This window comes from Tenrec ecaudatus, chromosome 6, assembly GCF_050624435.1.
Source record: "Tenrec ecaudatus isolate mTenEca1 chromosome 6, mTenEca1.hap1, whole genome shotgun sequence".
NCBI classification, from domain to species: domain Eukaryota; kingdom Metazoa; phylum Chordata; class Mammalia; order Afrosoricida; family Tenrecidae; genus Tenrec; species Tenrec ecaudatus.
This window is the reverse complement of record NC_134535.1, coordinates 11533998-11554385: the sequence shown is the minus strand read 5'-3', so window position 1 is coordinate 11554385 and position 20388 is coordinate 11533998. Positions and strand designations below refer to the sequence as shown.

The window sequence follows — 20388 nt, the reverse complement described above, 5'->3', positions numbered from 1 at the left end:
CCACAAGCACATGCGCGAAAGTGCGTCTCCCCCCCACCTCCGCTCCCGCCCCCTCCCCCTCTTCCGTGCGGACTATCCCTGTCCCGGCTCTGTCACCTCACAGTTGTCGCTGCCGGTGGCGAGCGCGGGGGCGCGAGCAGCGCAGGGCTGCCTCTCTTCCGCCCCTCAGGCCTGGCCCGGGCTCGCTGTCCCCCGCTCCCCACCCCGTCGGGTACGGGAAGGTCCGAGCCGCTGCCGGTGCCCGAGGGACGTCGTGGCCGCCGCCGCCACGGGTCCTGATGGAGCCGCCGCATCTCTATCCGGTGAAGCTCTACGTGTACGACCTGTCTAAGGGCCTGGCTCGGCGGCTCAGCCCCATCATGCTGGGTGAGGGGCTGGGGACCGGCGGGAGGGGGCCGGCCGGCTGGGAGGGAAGGCCTGGGTGGCAGCTTAGGGGGTGCTCCGGGCCCAGAGGACCTGCCCGCCCCCCCCAAATAAGAGAAGAGCGCGAGCCGGGCCCTGGAGCCCCACTTCCCGGTCATCACTTCGGAATCGGGGGAGAAGGGGTGGAGTCACGCCCTCCCCAGCCGGGGCTCCCGCAGACGCACTTCTACAGCCCCTTTAACCGCGGGCAGCGCGTGTGCCGCCGCTCCGGGCCCCGCGTGGGGACAGGGGCACTGCGGAGGCCACTCGGCTCTGACCCTTGGAGGGCTTGCCCTCCGTTCCTCAAGGAAACTCCCAGTCTGCAGCCCTCGGGGTGGTCGGGAAGGGCGCGCCGGCCGCCATCGCCCCAGGTAGGGCAAGCCGGGTCGCCCGGAGCCCGAACTCCAGAATTCCCCAAGTTCGGCCTGACAATGCGTCTTCTGGCAACAGTTTCCGAGTTCGTTGCTTTGGCGCAGCTGGGAGGACAGCGATTCCACGAGGGAGGGTTGGATGCTCTTTTGTCAGCGGGATTAATGGGGCCAGTATTTCACCTGTGCTGTTGAACTACTTAACCGCCAGGCGAGAACGGCTGTCTCCTCTGACCCGGTGTAGGTGCAATCTGGTTTCCGCGCAGATACCAAAAGGTCTTGTGTAACGCTGGAATCGTCAGGTGTGTGCTTTCAGATGGTGGCAGGCAGGACCGGATTCCAAGAGTTGACCACACCTATCTGAATGACCAGGTTTTCTTCGTTTCTAAGGAGGCATTGAAGAGTGTTTTTCTTGGTGAGATAAAGGGTCAGAGGTCGAGTAAGTTAATGAGTTTTCAAGTGAGTCGCAGTGAGTTGAACTGAAATCCCATCACCCTGGCCCAGCGAATGGGCCCCTATGAAGGGGCCTCAAAAAGTTTATGGAGAAATGGAATAGAAAGAAAAAAATGAAAATTTTCTATGAACGTTTTGAAGTCCTCTCTTATGTGGCTTCACATCAGAATGACTTAGACTCTAGTGTTTGTTAAAAATACAGACACCTCCATTTTCAACAGAGATGGTTAAATGAAAAGAGAAACACCAAGTTGAGAACAGGTCTTTAAATTTACAAGTGCATGGGTAAAGCAAAAGATACTGTATGCATGTTTGCTTACATAGGTAATTACCAGGAAGGATATACATGAAATTCGCCATATAAAAATTTTTAATTTTAAATAAATTGGTCATACAACCTGAGTTTGCTCTAGGCTTAAATACCTATTGCTTGTTCCACAACAGAAATTTCTTCTCTGGCTTTTTAATATTGCTGGTGGTCTTTTTCTGTCTTACTCTTTATTTTCATTTTTTATCTTTATATTATTTTTTCTCTTTCTATTTTTCTTTTTATTGTTTCTGTTAGGTTTCCCATTCTAGGAGGGACAGGAATGGCTGGATAGAGACCATAACTGATGCAGTGGTTTATAGGGGACAAGGGGCTTGGAAAGGGGAAGGGAACTGGGGAGCAAATAATGGATGTAGAAAAAGAGGAAACATGAGAACTGATTGTGATGAAGTATATACAACTCTTATTAAAAGAAATTTAACTATTAAAAAAGTGAAACGAGTGAAAATAGTAGTTGTACACTTTTCTGGACCTATTAAATTGTGGACTCCATGTTTATATTACCTGTTCAAAAGAAGCAAACTTTTAAATATATGTATTCCAGGGCCTCACTTTATAAATAAGAAATCAAAATTCCCTAGAGCAGCGATTCTTAACCTGTGGGTCGCGACCCCTTTGGGAATGGATGACCTTTACAAAGGGATTGCCTGATTCATAACAGTAGCAAAATGATAGTGATGAAGTAGCAACAAAAATAATGTTATGATTGGGGCTCCCCACCACATGAGGAAGGTTGAGAAGCACTGCCCTAGAGTACGATCCAAAAGTCTGTTTTTAAGAAGCCCCTCATAATTCTCATGTCACCAGCCTGTTCTTGAACATAAGTTTGGGCCTTGATCTCTGATGGTTACAATGAGTAAGGGAAATCAGAAATGAAAAGTTACAAAGTCATTGAGAAAAGTGTTAATCATTAATAGATTACATCAGTCAGATTGTAACTACACTTCTTGGAACGAAGCCATTGGTTAGTTTGATTTTGGGGGAAAGAAATTCCTACACTCATATAAGGAAGTAAAAACTTCGCCCCTCATACTGAGTGTTTTTTTGGTTCTATTCTGTATTTTTTCACGTGGAAAGGATGAAATTAGGGGAAATGGGCCTGGCATAATGTGAACATTATTATTGTTAGGTGCCATAGCAACCTTATGCCCAACAGAAGGAGACCCCGCCAGGTCCTGTGCCGTCCTCACCATTGTTCTTAGGCTTGAGCCGTGTGGTAGCCACTGTGCCAGTCCAACTTCTTGAGGGCATTCCTCTTTTTCGCTACCCCTCTATATTACCAAACATGATGTCCTTCTCCAGGGACTGGTCCCTCCTGACAGTGTGAACATTATATGCATAAGAATATGGTACTGAATAGTTAGTGTTTTTAGCTGAAAGAGACTCTCGGTATCATTACCTCATTCAGCAAACATTTATTGAGTGCCTAATTTGTGCTAGTCAGTAAGTTCAACTGAGAATGCTGTGAAGAATAAGGCCATGTTCTTTATAGAACGATCTAGTGCAGGAAACATGAGGGGAAAGAAAGAGAACGAAGCAACAAGATAACTGCAACGTGTGATAAGTGCTGGCCTATGCTGGAGAGCACGCTGGGCCCTAGATGGGGAGTGAGGAGGGAGATCGACTTTAACAGTGACTTTAGCTGGAATGTGCAGGATGAAGACCTGGTCACGAGGAGTGTAGCAGAAGACAGAGAGACTGACCTGCAAAGGCTCTGCCATAGGAAAGAGCCTGAGCTGGGCCTGGTACTGAAAGACAGCCACAGTTCCACTATGGAGTGGAACAGATGAAGGGGAAAGGGCCGTAACTGGAGGTGGAATGGTAGCCCTACACACCCTCCTCCCCTGATTTTAAATATAAATGAAATCCTGGAAAGCCTCAGCCAGAAATAAGAACTTCGCCAGATTGGCACATCTGACCACAGTGGGGTTTGAGGACATCACCTTCCCTGTTGGTCTGATTTTTCTCCAGTCCTTTGACCCCACATTGTTTGATGCCTTTTGCAAAAGTAATGCCTTGAGCATGTGAAGAGTAATCAAAGCTAATGGCCCAGCTCTCTCGTAGCCATAGACTTCCACCTTCTGGAAAACAAGCGCTCCTGACTGTTTCAGCCCAGACGGACAAATTTGTTTCTTGGTTTTTGCATTGTATTCTAGAAATACATTAATACCTCCCTAGCATTTATAGAGCGCTCACCGTGTGCCAAGTTCTTTTTCTTCCTCTGAGTGCCTTGCGTGTATTGAATCCTTACCACAACTCTTGAGAGATAGGTCCCACTATTTCCTCCATTTTTCCAGCTGAGGAGCCCGAGACCTAGGGAGTGAAGAAGGTGCCAGGTGACACTGCTGGGAAGTGGGACAGGCAGATTATGAACACAGGGTGTCTGACTTTCAGAGTTCATTTCTCTGTCATTTTGCTACCCCACCCTTTCTCTGTCCTGTGTTCCCTTTTGATGAATGTAAACTAGGCACCTTGCCATGGTCATAAAGGCGATAGTCTTACAAATCTGTGGTCATCTCTTTTTTTTTTTATTGTTTGAAGTGAACTTGTTTATCACAAGACTCCAAGTCCATTTCAGTTTCACTTTCCTCCTTTTCTTTAAGCCCCTCAGACCACTGTTTAGGTGTGAGGGCTCAGGAATCTGGAGGGTGTGGACATCTCTTAACCCAGATGTTCTCAGCCTTCCTCATGCCGCGACCCTTTCATACAGTTCCTCATGTGGTGGGGATCCCCCAACCATACAAGTGGTTTCGTTGCTACTTTATCACTGTTGTTTTTCTCTTGTTATGAATCGGGCGACCCCTGTGAAAGGGTCATTCGACCCCCAAAGGGGTCACACGACCCACAGGATGAAAACCGCTGTCTGAACCCAAAACCGTGTCCACTACTGCCAAGTCATTTCTGACTCAATGACCCCATGAGGCAGAGTAGAAGGACCCCTGAGGGTTGTCTAGACTGTAACCTTTAAGGGACCAGACAGCTTCGTCTTTGGCCCTTGGAGTGGCTGGTGAATTTGAACTGTGACATCTGGTTAGCAGACCAACATGTAATCCACTGTGCCACCAGGGCTCCTGTGGCCTTCATTTTTCCAAACTAAAAAAAACCTCATCTTTTTAGTGGGATCTCAGCAGCATTTGACTCATTCTTCAGTGGGTTGCCTCCCCATCATCAGACTTGCTCAGTGGATGGTCATACTTGGACCACATAACACATAGGGTTATTCCCTTATCCCCCCCACAGTTTACCCTGTCCAGTTTTCAGTCTCCTAGGATTGCCTCTCATAAAGGCATTTCTGCCACACAGTCCTTCATTTGTCAGGAAAATGGCCCCACAGTGACCCATGATACTATACTTATAATTGGGCAAACAGTCTGACACCTTTTTTTTTATTGTCACTATTTGCCTAAGATAATTAGCTCTTATAATCATCCTCTTATTAATTTTGGTTGCTTTTTAAATTTCTTGACCTCTTTTTATGCTAAAGTACCTAGATATAAATGCAGAACTTTGTGTGTTTTTTTAAATTATGGTAAGCACTTCATTTGGGTGACACCATTCTGGTCTGGAATGTGCATGAGTATACCCCAAGATAATATCTTTACAAGTCTATCTCAATCGTTCCACAGTTTAAAGATTAACTAGAGGGGAGTGGAATATATATATATATTTGGCAGAATATAAGCTCACAAGTGTTTGAGATTTGACTCTATGCTCTGTTCTTTGCTTCATTCTGTAATTGTGTTTGTGAAACATTGTCAAATTGATTTTAACTCACTGCAACCCCTTATGACAAAATCGAACTGCCCCATCGGGTTTTCTAGACTAATTTTTTTTCAAACTTCCAAAACACTGGCTAGCAGTTGAGTGTTCAACCATTGGACCCCAGGGTCCCTTCATTGTGTAGTATAAATCGTTTTTAAAAAATACAGGACATAGATTCTTGTTTGCCAGACAGGGATTCGTTCCCCTAAAAATCATGTCTGCACGCGTACAGCATTAGGTAACTGTGTGAGAGGTTATGATTTGATGTCAAAATGAGAAAGTAGACAGCAAAGGCTTTAGGAAAGGACGTGGGGGACTGGATGGGTCAGAAATGGCTTCCGCAAGAACCAGGACCTCCAATCTCCATGTGTCCCCAGGGTCAGCACCCGGTCCGTGGACACTGAGCGTGTAAGCACTCAGCTGTTCACACCAAGGGCAGTGTTTGAACTCACCAGCAGTGCCCTGGGAGCGAGATGTGGGTCCCCTCTGTTTCTTTGCAGCACCCTATGGGGAGTCCCACTCTACAGGGCCGTTAGGCGTCGGAATGGACTCCATGAGAATGGGCTTGGTGTTCTGATTGATAGGAATAATCAAGACTTGAACTCGACCTTGAAGACTAAGAAGAATTTACTTGAACTTGAGAGTTTCCCTTCATTGATTCCATGCCAACCATTGTTTTTTTTATGGTTCCTTGTGTGAACTTTTCACTGCCACCAGGCCTTTTTTTTTTTAATACACAGTGAAAAGGAATGTGGCTTACAAGTCTCTTCACGAGCCTGCTTCTCATCTCCCCAGCCTCACTGCCTCCCCTCACACTCCACACTCCACCCCAGCCTGGCTCCTGGGCTCCCTTAGAGAGTTCTACTCTGTCAAAAAGGCATCCGGTAACTATGTCCTTCTTTCTCTGTAGGATGCACAGGAGAGCAGATAGGTCATCCTGGACTTTGGATGATCCCTTCAGGCCCTTTGCTGTACACCCTTCCCTGCTCTACACCCTTCAGGACAGAGCAACTGCCTAGTCATGTTTCCCCCGAGGCCAGCAAAAGTGCCGCCTCTTCCAGGAAACCGTCCCTGGTCCCTGCCCTCTCACCCCCAATTTTGTCTACGTTCCCTATTCTATGTAGCTGTTTCATGATTGCTTCTTTTCTCACCCACATCCCTCCTCACCACTAACTGCAGGGGCCCTAGGGGTAGGAGCCACCCAGAGTTTGCCACGGTGCTGGCCATACATTGGGGGCTAATAGGATGAATAACTTCAAGGTCTGGCTAATCAACATGCCATTGTTTATTTAATTTCTCTCTTCTCTCTCCCATTTTCCTCCGGACACTGCCCTCCCTGTAACCATCAAAGTCTGTCTTTTAGTGTGAAAACCATTTCTTGATATGTTTCTTTCATAATAGAGGTCTCATACAGTATTTGTCTTTATGAGATAGATGAACTTGGCTGAGCATAGTGACTTCCAAATTAGTCCATGTGGTGAGGTATATGACAAAAAGGGTATTTGACATATATATTTTTTATCTCCCCTCCTCCGCCCTTATATATAAATTTTTAAGATGAAAAAACCCCTCTCAGTGTTTGACAGCAGATTGTACTTTGGTTTTATAGTAACCTTTCCTCCGCCCAGTGAGAGGGACAAGCCCTCGGCCAATAGGCATTCTTTTAAGATACTGACTACAGAGGCCTACTTCTACAAATGTTACCTTTGACTTTTTCCCCACCTACAGTCAACATTTATCCAATAGGCCCAAGCAAGAAGCTGGTTTAATAAAGTTAGTGCTAAGCTCCCCACTTGGCTGATCAAATTTGGCAAATGGCAGAGCCACCCAGCAGCCTGCCTTTTGGAAGCAGGCTTCTCTCTCACTGGGGCCAGAATCTGGGAGGCGAGCTGGGTCCATACTACATTTACATGCTGCCATCCAGAATGAAGTGCTGTTTGCACACAGGTTCATGTCCTGGACGCCCATCACGGCCACCCACTTTGTGCTTACCAGTAACCGTGTAAGGAGCCTGGTGGGACAGTAGGTAAGTGCTCCACTGCTAACCAAGAGGTCAGCTGTTCAAACCCACCAGCCAGCTTCCGTAAAGAATGACAGCCGGTGAGGCAGTTCTACTTTGTCATATTAGGTTACCATGATTCCAAACAGTCATGGTGGCCCTGGATCTAGCTTGGGTCATAGATATTTATCGGGCACCAACTTCACACCAGGTGCTGCCCTCGAGCAGGTCTCGAGTGGTGTTGGCACCACTTCCATCACTGGAGTAGAAGAAGCTGTGGATGGAGTCTCCTCTGCATCAGAGGAGGCATACCTCCTGCTACAGGCTCTGTTTCTCCATTTGTTTGCAGGCCCACCTAGGCCTCAAAAGGAACACATTGGCTATGTCAGCAGGCCTGGAGACACGGGGACATCTGACCCACTCCCTTAGCCTGCTTCTACCACTCTGAGCTCAGCTCATGTCCCCAAAACAAATCAAACCACCCTGCCCTCACCAAACTCCCACCCAAGTCCGACCACTCCAAAAGTATTGTAATAAATTCAGCCTACTCTTCCCCATGCTTGTCCTCCTGCCCAGGGGGCCATGGCCCTCACTTTCAGTCTCCCAGGATGGGCCACAAAGCAGCTACCCTGCTACAGAAAAGTGGGGGAAGGGAGACATAGGACAGTGTAAGTTATGATAAAATAATAATTTATAAATTACAAGGGTTCATGAGGGAGGGGGGAGGAGAGGGAGGGGAGAAAATGAGCTGATGCCAGGGACTTATGTGGAGAGCAAATGTTTTGAGAATGATGAGGGTAATGAATGTACAAATGTTCCTTATACAATTGATGTATGGATGGATTGTGATAAGAGTTGTATGAGCCCCCAGTAAAATGATTTTTTTTTAAAGAAAGAAAGCAGCTGCCCTGACATGTCTACCCAGGCTTCTCCAACATGCTCAGCCTCATGTTCCACGTTGCCTTGTTTGTATGTGGAGTAAACCGTGCCTCCTTATTTGCCCACTTATAAAATGCCCATGACAAACACTTGCCCTACCCTGCCCCTTAGAGGATTCATGGGATTAAAGTGCACTGTGAGCACTCTAAATTCAGAATGCATGTCAGTCCCCTCTATCCACATGAAGTGATAATGGGGGGGTGGGGGGATGGCAGAGTGAATAAGTAAGAGAACTTTCTCTCCCATTGCCCTGCATAATGGTGTGCATGAATGAAATCATACAATGTACTTTATAGGGTTTACATCCTGTGGCTTTGGAGTTGTTTTTCAGGTGTCCAATAACTGGCAAGGTGGTGTCTGAAGCTCCTTTCCAAATTGCCAGTACCTTAGGAGGCTAGGGTTGAGCTACACATCCATTCCTGCGTGCTCTCCCTGTGGGTCACTAGGTGTGGGCATCTGAGAGGACAGTAGGAGATCCAGCATGCAGTATGCCAGGTTCCAGAGTCACTTGAATAACAAACCAGGCAGCCAAGAATGGGGTTAAGAGCTTTGGCCTCAGCAGCTGTATGTGTGTGTGTCAGCCAATGGAAGCAAATGATGCAGCTGGTGCTGGAGTTACAAAGATACATAAGAAACTGTCCTTGTATGCGAGGCCATTGTCATCTAAAGAGGAAGACAGATACGTACATAAATAGGTAGGCACCCTGGTAGTGCAGTGATTAAGTGCTCAGTGGCTAACCCAAAGGTTGACAGTTCAAACCTGCCATAGTAAGATGTGGCAGCTGCTGCTGCTATGGGAGCTCTTGGGGCAGTTCTGTTCTCTGCAAGAGTCACCACGAGGCAGAATGGACTTGACAGCAAAGGGGCTTTTGGTCAATAACAAGATACTAAAAGAGCAGACCTATTTACCTGGCTGGCAAAAACAATGACAAGCTCGACTACTAATAAGGTAGGTTGGCAGTTCAAACCCACGCAGAGGCACCTGGAAAAACAGGTCTGGAGATCTATCTGCCTCTGAAAGGTGGCAGCCTTGAGAACCCTCCAGATCACGGTTCTGTTTGGCACACATGAGGGCACCATGAACCAGAACCGACTCAACAGCAACTGACAGCACCAACAGCAGAAGCGCAGCCATCGACTCGTAAATTATAAAGGCTACTGTTGGGGTGGGTTCTGTGCCGGCTCCTGTGCTGCACATGTTTCAAGCCTTGTCTCTCTACATATTGGATCTGTTATGAAATGTTCAGGATAGGCATTCAAGTGGCATTCGTTGTCCAATAGACCTTCCTGTGCTGGTTGAAAGGTTCTAGGTGAGCACTCTCAATAAGCAACCACTGGCCACCTGTGGCTAATGAGCACTTGAAATGCAGCTATTGCTGCTGAGCAATTGAATTTTTTAAATTTAATTTTAAGTAGCCACATGGTCAGTAGTTGAACAACACCTTAGACAAGTTCTTTACCTCTACAAGTTCGGTATGGCCTGTCCTCTCTTACCTCTGCTCATTTCCTACTTCTCTCTCCACTCACTCACACTGACTTCCTTATAGCTACGCACGCACGCACACATGCACATGCCCCAGGTGGGTTTCGCCTCCACCTGGCTCTCCCTCACCTCTGCAAGTCTCTGCTCAAAGGTCACCTTTTGAGCTCCAAATACCTTTATCCTGCTCATTTTCTTTCTACGTGTCATTATTGCTAACACAGGAGCTACTGATTTGCTTTGCTTATTATTTATTGACTATCTCTCACCAACCCCAAGGGGTCTCATTTGTTTTATCGATGTATCCCTAGTGCCTGGAATGTCGTCATTGTGGTACAGCGAAGCCAGTTCTGACTCCTAGCTGCTCCGTACGGCCGAATAGAAATGCCCCATAGGGCTCGCTAGGCTGTGGTCTTTAAAATAGCAAGTTGGTAGATCTTTTCTGCAAGAGTGGCAGGTGGGCCTAAACTGCTGGCTTTTCTATTGGCAGCCCCGTGCCTAGAATAGTGCCTTGAGCATAGTGATCACTCAGTAGACATTAAAGCCGTAGGTTGAACTGGCAGGATTCAAACCTGACCTAGCCATACCGGAACCTGTGCTCTTATCCACTACACTCATCTCCTTTTTCTGAGTATAATGCCACTCCCAAAGGGAATGGGAAAGACTTCAAGTCTCCCCATCTGTCTAGTGTCCCTGCATCATTACATGATTTCAAGGAAATAAGATCCTGCCATGTAGAAGAGGGCATGGACATCATTTACAATGCAATGGCAACTGCTGAACATTTTGATTAAAAATTCTATAGAAAACCCCTGATCAAAAGGGGGAAATGTAAAACAAAAATTTAAATTCTAAAGAACTTCAGAATTTTTAGGCCCATGGAGGCTGGAGTGATGAACTGTTAACTGAGATCAGTTTTAAACCTTAAACAAAATATCCCCATTCATAAAATCAAACAGTAATTTAATATAACTAGTAAAAGAATGGCTTGAGGATTATATTCTTTTAAGATCCATCTATAGGAGATCAAGTCAACCACAGCAACTTGAAGGGTAGGGGGCTTAGGGGCAGTGAACTGAAATAGTTTCAACAACAAAAGCCATTAGAATCTTTTAAATGCAAAGTGAGTTTAGTCTCTTCGTTATGCATAACAAGAGGTGGAGACACAGCCTGACTGTTTATAGTTCACTGGAAGAGATGGGGATCCACTGTAGTTTATGTGTCGAGCCCAGAATTTGAAGGTGCCTGCCCGACATAGATAACAACTCCCCTTTAGCGCCCAGTCTTTTGCTGAGCTGCTTCTCTGGGCTCAGTTTGGAGAAGGACAGAGTCTGCCCCAGGGTCTCTAGGAGCCACCCCAGGAGCTCCCTCATACACGCTGTCTGTCTGTCTCTCTGTATCATTGGCCAGAGTAGATCTCGTTGTGAAAAGCAGATTGCTGCCTGGGATTGGAGAATAAGGGAACGCAGTCACATCTCACTGCAACATTGAGGACACTAGCCGTCCGTATGTGAAAGAGACACGACATTGCACTCATTTACTCGGTGCTGCGTTGGTTCTTAGCTTTTACGCCACTGCCACACCCCTCCAGTTCTGAGGTATGGTTTTCATTTCTCTCTTCAAAACCTTTATTCCTTTCCCCAAAAGGCCATTTTACCTTCTAAGTGTGCACCTCAGACTGGGATGCTTTATATACGTTATCATGACTGTACACAACAATTCTGTCCTGAAGAAGCTGAGGTTCAGGGAGGAAGGTAAACGTGCTCAAGATTCACCATTCTCCACATCGTGAAAAACATCTCACCCTGTCCACTAACACTCTGCCTAGCTACCAGGGTAGGGGACCCGACTGGTGCTGACAGTGAAGACGTTGAAGTTGGTGTTTCAAACGCCCTGCCAGGCACCTCAGAAGAAAGGCCTGGCAGTCCACCTCAAAAGTTCACAGCCTTGATTTCTCTGTGGAGTGTGGTTCTGCTCTGCATCTGGGGCTGCTTTCACTAGGACTCGACGCAGGGACGGCTGGTTTGGCAGGGTGTCATGGAGGAGCCAGTTCCAAAGAGAAAAGGAGGCTGACATTAGGTCCTCAGAAGGGCTTGGTGTTCATTTTACCTTCCACAATTTACCTCGGAAAAGAAAGAACATACCTCACTCCGAGAGGGCGCCCGCACTCTGCTCTCTGTCCACACACTGCTGGTCCCCCCACAGGAGGTCGGCAAATCCTGTGGGGCTAGAAAACCCAAGGGGATTGAGTGAGCAGTCTGCAGTCTCCGCCCGTACTCCCAGCACCCAAACCTAAAAGCCGAACTCCGTCAATTCTAGTGCTCACTGTGGGACAGGGGCCCCAGCCCCGTGCAGTCCAGCCTAATGTTCTTCTTTTTTCCACAGGGAAACAGCTGGAAGGCATCTGGTAAGTCGAATGGGTGGGCTCCTTGAAGCCCATGGGCTTGGGAAGCAAAGCGGTGCCACCATGCATTTCTCATCCCTGGGCTGAAAATGTCCCTCTTCCTGTCCTAAATCCTCACATCCTAAAGCCATGATTCCCAGCCAGGGGCTGGTTTGCCCACACAGAGGTACTTGGCAATGTCCGGAGTCATTTTTGTTGGGTGGGTAGAGAGCTGGGGTGCTGCAGACACCCTGTAACACCCAGGATCCAATGTCAACCATGCCAGCATTGAGAAACCCTGAGGACCAAGCTTTCTAAGCGCAGGTGTCTTGAGGGCCCGCATTGCTGTCTTAAAGCCCAGAGACCCCTTGGTCTCCCAGTGCTACCCTCTTCCCTCCAGACTCCAGCATGCTCACGGAGCTCCATGTGGGAAGAAACCATAGGTGAACAGGTGACCCTTCTGGGCTCCTAGACACTGCTGCCATTTGGGTTGAGCAGAATGACCCTTCACTCTGGTTGACTGGGACCGAGGAATAGCCCCCCACACTTGGCATCGTCTGGTCTGCATGGCCCAGATGAACTGCCCCCTTGGGCTTTAGAGCCTCAGCGCACTCCCTGTCTGCAGAGCCCTCTTTCAGTGACCCATGTGTCAGCGACAGGGTGGATATCTAGGGGACACCCCCTGCTGCCTAAGTCATCTCCCCCAGTGGTTCGGAACCAAGGCAGGCAATTGTACCCCAGCCCACGCCCCCAGGAGATACTGGCAGCATCTGGAGACAGTGTGGGTCGTCACGGCTGCACGAGCAAGTGCTGCTGGCATCGAATGAGGCAAGGTCAGGGATGCTGCTCAGCGTTCTAAACTGTAGAACAGAACAGCCCCCGTCAGCAAAGGGTGATCTGCCCAGAGAGCCCATGGTGTCCACACTGGCCTACGGTGCGTGCCTTTGTGAGGTGACTTTTTTCAGGCTGTTCCCCACAGTCATAGCCACAGGCGGGAATTATGCTCAGTGCAATGTGCTGGTTGTGTTTTTCTGACTCATCCTGTGTGTTCTTTGTGTGGCAGGCATACCTCCATAGTAGTGCACAGGGATGAATTCTTCTTCGGCAGTGGCGGCATCTCCAGCTGTCCCCCGGTGAGTGCCCTCCCGCACACCCTGCCTGATCTGTAGCCTCAGGTTCTTGGGGGTAGACCAGGAGATCAGGTGCTCTGAGGCTCCTGTCTGCCCTCTGCTTTCTAGCCTGGGTGTGGAAGCCTTCCTGGGAGCAACCTTAAGGCTCAGCTCTGGCCCCCCGCCAGTCAGGTGTTCTCTGCTCCCACACACCTGTGGGCCCCTCTTTCTCATACTGAAAAAGCTGAGTGTTTCTGCCTCCACTGGTAACCCCCCATCAGCCCAGGGACTGGCTCATAGTGGGATGGTAGCCAGCGGCAAGCTGGAGGGTGAGGGTTCCCAGCGGCCCTCGTTACACAGCCAGTAAGTATCTCTAGTAGTAGAACTTAGGTTTCTTTACGACCCCCCAAAACACTGTCTGAGGGCTGTCAGCCTAGAGCAAGCCCTTCATTAAACCTGGTCAGCTCCACGTTGTATATGTGCCTTAAATCCACCTGTGTCTCCATTTCTTCCCATCTCCCCAGAACATTCACCTTAACCCTGGCCACCCTCCCCCCTCCTGCCTGGACCACGGCTTGTCTCTAACCTCCTGGTCTCCCAGCAGCTCCTCTTCCTCTTCAGGCAGTCTGAAGAGGGAGGTCCAAACGACCTCTTCAGTGGAAAGCCCGGGCATGGCCCTCCCCTGCTTGTTGCCATCGCTCTCTGGGTTCTGCCTTCCCTGGCCAACCCTCTCTGCCTTGAACACACACACCTGGACACTTAACCCTGGGTCTGACATCAACACACCTCCCTGTTCCTCCACCTGGTTATTGTTTCCTTGTCCTTCAGATCTCACTGAATGTCACTTTCATAGGCAGGTCCCCTGTCCCATGTAGTCATGGCATTCTTTGCTTTCTAGAAAAACTCTTATGGAACTTATGTATTCATTTGTGGGATTTTTTTGGGGGGGTTGTTTTATCTGCTTTCCTCATGAGGGGCCAGAATCTTATCTGTTCTGTCCGCATTTCCGCCCCAGCCCCAGCATAAAGGACCCAGTACAGAGTAAGCTCTCAGTATGTGTCTGCGCCATGCGTAAATAATGGGGTCGAATAGTGACCTTGCAACTCTAAAATAAGTATGTTCTGACTATACAGATGTCTCCAACAAAGGCCAGTGTATCCTAGGTGCTCTGTAACGACTGGAGTGTGGCCGATGATCTAGGCTTGGCCCCTTTCCAGGGCTCCTGTGGTTTTCCCAATGGCTGCTTTCTCCAGGGCTAAAGGTTCCCATAGACCCGAGTGCTGCCCTCTGAGGGTGCTGGAAATAATGTGGAGGGAAATGTGGAGGACCGCACACCAGACCTACCTGCACTGTGCCCGGGATTACGGGCTGTGCTGCCAAAGCGTTTACTTGCTGGGAAGGGGGTCTGCAGCAGGGGTGGGGGGGTGGAGGGGGCAGTGCTGAGTAATTTTTCCCCCTGAAAACTTACTTCAAAGTATATTGGGGAGCCTCTCCTACAGACCTGCCAGGTTCTATTAACGCCTTGCCTGGGAAGCTCGTCACCAGCACCAGTGGATTGGCCTCATAAGTTAAAAAGAATTGAATTATAGAAATATTTTCCAGTCCGCCCAATGTTTTACGTTCCTCCTTGCGTCCCCCCATTGTCACAAAGGCTGTGTGGTGCGTCACAAAGAAAATGTGCCTGCGTGCCCAGTGAATGGCAAGATGGCTTCTGCAGGTGAGCCAGTTCTCATGGCCTGATCTGCCCTCGTGAGCATGTTGGGGACCAAAGGAGGCTACATCCCGGGCTCCTTTTAATCAGCTGAGGGGTTGGACAGGGTAAGACACTATCAGACCTGTAAGAAACTCCACTCCTAGGGCGCCCCCAAGAGCGAGAAGCCCGACTTTGCAGTGGCAGTAGTCTCCAGAAAGCTCTCGGACTCTGTGGACGCCAGACAAAGGGGAAGCGACACTCTTCACCCCAGGCTACTCGGAGAGTGTAAAGAGAAGTGACCAGGAGGTGCCGCTTAAAAGTTGGATGATGTAATGACTTCCTTTGGATTGGCTCTTTAGGGCGGGACATTGCTTGGGCCCCCAGACTCTGTGGTGGACGTGGGGAGCACAGAAGTCACTGAAGAAATCTTCCTGGAGTACCTGTCTTCCCTGGGAGAGTCTCTGTTCCGGTGAGTGGGCTCAGGCAGTGAGGGTGGGGCTGAGATGTGTCTGTTTCCCCCACTAGATAATCAGCCCCCAGTGGGGCGGCCACCAAGTCAGTGCCCAGGCCTGGTCCAGGATCTGCTGAGGGACCCTGAAGGGAAGGCAGCTCAGGGATCCCAGGTAGAGTCCAAATGGTCCCAGAGCTCAGCGTTCTTCCTGATCCGCCAACGCTGAGCCACTAACTCAGAAGCCTAGTGTGAGAGCGGCAGGCGAGGTACAGAGCTGAGCAGATGTTCTCGCCAGGAACCTCCCTTGATGCCCAGCGGTTCAGCCCTACTCCCAGGCTGGCTCTGCTACAGCTCTTCCCGCTAATGGGCATCTCACTTCCCATCCACCCCCAGCCCACCCCCCAAATGTTGGAGGAAAAGAGAGACGGGAAATTGCCATTCCCAAAGGCAGTGTGCTGGCCGCTCCGTTGCTGGGGTGCATGTTGGTCGCACGTAGAGGTTCGCTTGCTTGCGTGCTTGCTTACTTCCTGTCTCTACACTGTCTCACGCGGCACAGAGGGGAGGCTTATAACCTCTTTGAACACAACTGCAACACCTTCAGCAATGAAGTGGCCCAGTTCCTGACCGGGAGAAAGATCCCATCGTACATCACTGACCTTCCCTCCGAAGTCCTCTCCACGTAAGTGTGACCTCCGTCTCTGACCGACCAACCTTTAGGACCACCACAAACAATTGGGGCGCTGCCTGCCTGCAGCAGAATTCACCCGAGCATGGTAGAACCTGTCCTGGAGGGAGAGGAGAATGGCCCCTTACTCGTCCTCCACCCTCACAGATGCCTTCATGGAAAACATTTGGTTGCCCCGCCTGCCCTGCGGGGGCCAATCCTTGGAAGGGCCTTGTGGGCCATGCTTGGACACTCAGGCAAGAGCCATCCCTCCCTGCCCCCCACCATTGATGGCATTCAGGCCACTGACCCCACTCCGTGGACATGTCCATTTGCTGACTCTGCTTTGGTTTCTCCTGACGGGGCCCTGAGTACGTGGGATCCCAGCAGGTTTAGCAGGCTCAGCAGGGTGGGGAAACCCTACTGCATCTCAGTCTCTCACCCACAGCCCCTGTGGGAGGCTGAACCCACAGTCTGCCTAAAGACTCTCTGTGCCTAGGCCCAGAGCACAGCTGGCCAGCTGGCGTGTTCTTGCTGCTGGTATTTGCTGAGTGGGGCCCCTGGCTTGTCGTGAGTGAGGCTCCACTCGATGCTGCTTGTGCCACCCACCTCTGCTCTGAAGGACACGTTCCCTTTAAACTCGGGGTGATGTTCAGAGTCAGCAGGGACCACTCAAGATAAAAAAAAGCCAGTGGTGAGGTATAGGCAGCCTGCTGGAAGGCTCCACGTTCCAGGGGGGCAGTACTTGCTTGTTTGAGTTAAGCATCGCAGGGAGCAAGGAAGTGGGGGCCCTGTAGAAAGCAGCATGCACACCCTTGGGCACCCAGGGGAATGCCATCCTGCCTCCCGACTTTCCTCCTGCCATCCCCTTTGTCTCTGGCCTCCCTCAAACTTTATTTTTATCTCCTTACACCAAGAGCATTAACGTCCAAGTACAGAAAACGCTGGAACCACAGTCTAAGGATGATCTCGATGTCAAGGTGCAGGTGGGAGGGACCTCAGGGGAGCAGGAGCAGGAAAGCTGACCTCCTGTGCGGCTGGAGGAGAAAAGGTGCGTGCCCAATGAGGCACCCCGCCCAGCCGGGTCCAGCCCCGCACTCTGTCTCTTCCACAGGCCCTTCGGACAGGCGCTGCGGCCCCTCCTGGACTCCATCCAGATCCAGCCGCCCGGCGGGAACAACGTGGGCAGACCCACCGGCCAGAGCTAACAGGACTGCAGGCCGTCCCGCCTCACCGGGGCTTTTCCTCTTTAAACAAAACAAACCCGACCAGATTTTCTATTTTATAATTTTACATCAGAGCTAGCCACCAGGGGCTGGCTTTCCCAGTCTCCCAGGGAAGAAGCACGTCTGGCTGCATGTAGGCCGGCGCTGCTCAGAAAGAGAACAAAACGCCACCCCGCCCGCCTACTAGTATTACAGGACTTTATGAAGGCTGTCTTGTCTGTGCGTTCACTTCTGACGCTGCTTGGTGAGCGGCCTCCACACGGAGAAGGGAGGGGGTTGCTGAAGCAAGAAGTGAGAGACTGGGGTTGGGGAAGTCTCCAGCTAGAACCTCTTCCCAGAAAAGACCCTGGCTCCCTCCACCCAGGTATTGAAGCCCAGGTGAGTTTTACAGCCCTCCCCGCCCCCAGGCCTGAAGGAGGAGCGTCCGTGTGAAATGAACCAAAGTTTGGGGAGCCCTGGGAGTAGGCTCAGGGCAACTGACCCAACCTAGTGAGCTCCTTAGCCACCACACCTCCCTCCCGTCCCTGCCCCAGGCCCTGGGAGACCAAGCCAGAACATAGGGCAGGGGCAGCCAGAAGCTTCCAGAACAAGGGAGAGCCACAGCACATGTCAGGCCAGAGAAAACAGGATAAAGCCATTCATTCCTCCTTCCACCCGAGTGATGGCCAGGCCTCTGACTGCAGGGCTAGAAAACTGCCTTGCTGCCCGTGGGACCGCACTTCCTCCGTTTAACTAACCTATCAGAGCAGTGAAGGTTGGTGCTGGGGGTAGAACCCCCAGACCTTTGTCTGCAAATAATAAGGGAACTTATTTGTAGCCCCTATCTCCACCTTCCACTCCCCCTCTCCCCCTGCCACCCCGCCATCTGCAGTATTAGGCTGGGAACCAAGCACCATGGCTGCACTAGGCAGGTGCTCAGCTGTCACACAGGCTCTAGGCGTGAAGGTCAGAGGTGTCTCCTGATCCTCAGTGTGCTGAAGACACACATTACTTCCGTTGTGATTCTCCCATGGAGGAGACATGGCAGAGGTGCAGGTGGGCACCTTCTCAATGACCTTGTGCTAGGAATTCTAAGAGCAGGGAGCATGCTCGGACACTCTGATCTGTCCTGTGAGCCTCCCTTACATTTGATTTTGGGGAGTCTTGGTGTTGGCATCCTTGGGCCACACACATCCCCTCCTGCCACAGTTCCCCTGCCCCCCAGACTCTCTGATGTCGCTACTCCCTGGGGGCTCTGGCCTGCAGTTGGGGCCTTTCCTTGCCTCCCACCATGCAGTTGGCATGAGCATGACCAGCTAGAAGAGAGGTGCCACCCTGCCTCCTCCTGACGTGGGACCTGCTCAGGGCCCTGTCAGTGACGACCAGCTGTAAGGTCAAGTGACATCTGGGGACTTTCAGGTTGAGGCTTTTCTAGACGCCCTTCATTTGCCAGTGTGCTTGGTGACACTAGATTAGAGCAGACAGGGACCAGGCAGGGGGTCACTGTGGCCCTGCAAATAGGCTTGGGCCTGAGGGGAATGGGCTCTGGAGGCTGGGTCTCCCTGAGAGAAATGGGCCTAGACCCTCACTCAGCTTCCTGCCTTCATTGCCTTCCCAGCTGAGCTCCAGCTCGCCCAGCCCCGCCCTCTCCCTCTCTCAACCCAGAGGGTCCCCAGCTTCAGGCTCTCCTCAGCCAGGGCTGTCTGGAGAAGCTCACCTGGTGGGTCCCTGAGGGAAGCTGGGCCACTTGTTCATTGAACAGCTCCTATGTGCCCAGGCCCCAGCTGTGCCAATGCTTGGGCCTTGGGGGCTTGTGGGAGAGGGGTGAGGGGAGAGCATGGGCAATCTGTTTCATCAGAGTCTGCTTCATCAGGGAAGCTTTCTCTTGACCATGCTGCCGCCGCCCCCCCTCCCCCACCACCCCAGCTCAATCATTAGCTTGGGAGCTCAGGCCCAGGCCAGGACCCCAGCCCCATCCTCCCATTTCTCAGCCCACCCCAGACCTCAGGAGCCTGCTCGCACGTGTGGCCAGCCCCCTCCCAGAGGGCATGTGCAGGCGAGCCCTGTGGGCAGTGACTCAGTGACTAGTGGAGGAGGAACAACCCCCACACACAGGGCCAGGGGCCACAGGAACCAGGAAGGACGGGGGAGGAGACTGTCCCCTCCCAGGAATGAAGCTTGTACCTTTGAAATTCCTTTATGTCCTTGAAGTCCAGCTAATAATGGTGTCTACATGCAGGTGTGTACTGGACCTTGTTGATGTTTTTCTAATGCAATAAACTCATCTCTGCCTGCTGCCTTGGTGTCTGCTCTGAGGGGCTGGGAAGGTGACCACCATAAAGCCAGCCACAAAGTCTGTTCGATCGCGGTCAGTCTCCCTTCTGAGCGTTTCGGAGTCTAGTTGTCATCTTTGCCTTGTGGATAAGAAAAGGATGAAGCCCACTTCTGTCCATTCAGTTCCAACTCGCAACCCTGCAGGACAGTGGAAGTGCCCGGAGGCTTCCAGGATCATCACCCTTACCAGAAGCGGACTAGACTGTCACAGTGCTCGGCAGCGGCAGGTGGGATCCAACCCCCAGCCTTTTGGTTAGCGCCTGATTGCTTTAACCACCGAGCCGACAGTGGTCCTGACATGACAGTGGTAGGGAGAGTACAGCCTGTTTATCCAGATGGCAAAAGGGCCCAGAGAGCCTGCTACTTGCCCAACATTACCTTGCAAAAGAGGTGGCTAAGGAAGACCTGAGCCGGACCTGCTGGCCCCAAAGTGTGAGATCTGCCTCTCCATGTGCCCCTCACCAGGGGCTCTTGGCCATGGTGTCGGGGGAGGGGTCTGACCACCAAGAAGCACATGTTTGCTTCGGTTTCAGCTTGATCGTAGGCTGGCTCTGTGACTCTAGGGCCCTCTCCCCTCTTGGGACAGTAACCTTATTGAACAACTGTTGGGGTGCTTCTGATTCCCCCAGTGCTGTCTGTGGGCCCAGCCTGGCTGCTGGTGTCCACACATTCAGTCACCAGTGTTGAGGCAGCACCTGGCATCAGTCCCTCTGGGCGTGGTGCTATTACACACAGACCTGAAGTGTGGGTGTGGGTGTGGGCTCCCCTGAACAGATAAGCAAAAAGGTGCAGCGACTAAGGAACCAGCGGGCACATGG

General features: G+C 50.9%; 1 protein-coding gene across 1 annotated transcript; it reads left to right on the top strand.

Annotated features, from left to right (window-relative positions):
- The first annotated feature begins 28 nt into the window (after positions 1-28).
- On the top strand, positions 29-19526 carry DESI1 (desumoylating isopeptidase 1). Its single transcript, XM_075553644.1, has 6 exons — positions 29-366; positions 12117-12138; positions 13178-13247; positions 15276-15385; positions 15924-16046; positions 17146-19526. Exons 1-6 carry the CDS (start codon positions 279-281, stop codon positions 17237-17239), a joined length of 507 nt encoding a protein of 168 aa, XP_075409759.1. The 5' UTR covers positions 29-278; the 3' UTR covers positions 17240-19526.
- The last annotated feature ends 862 nt before the right edge of the window (positions 19527-20388 follow it).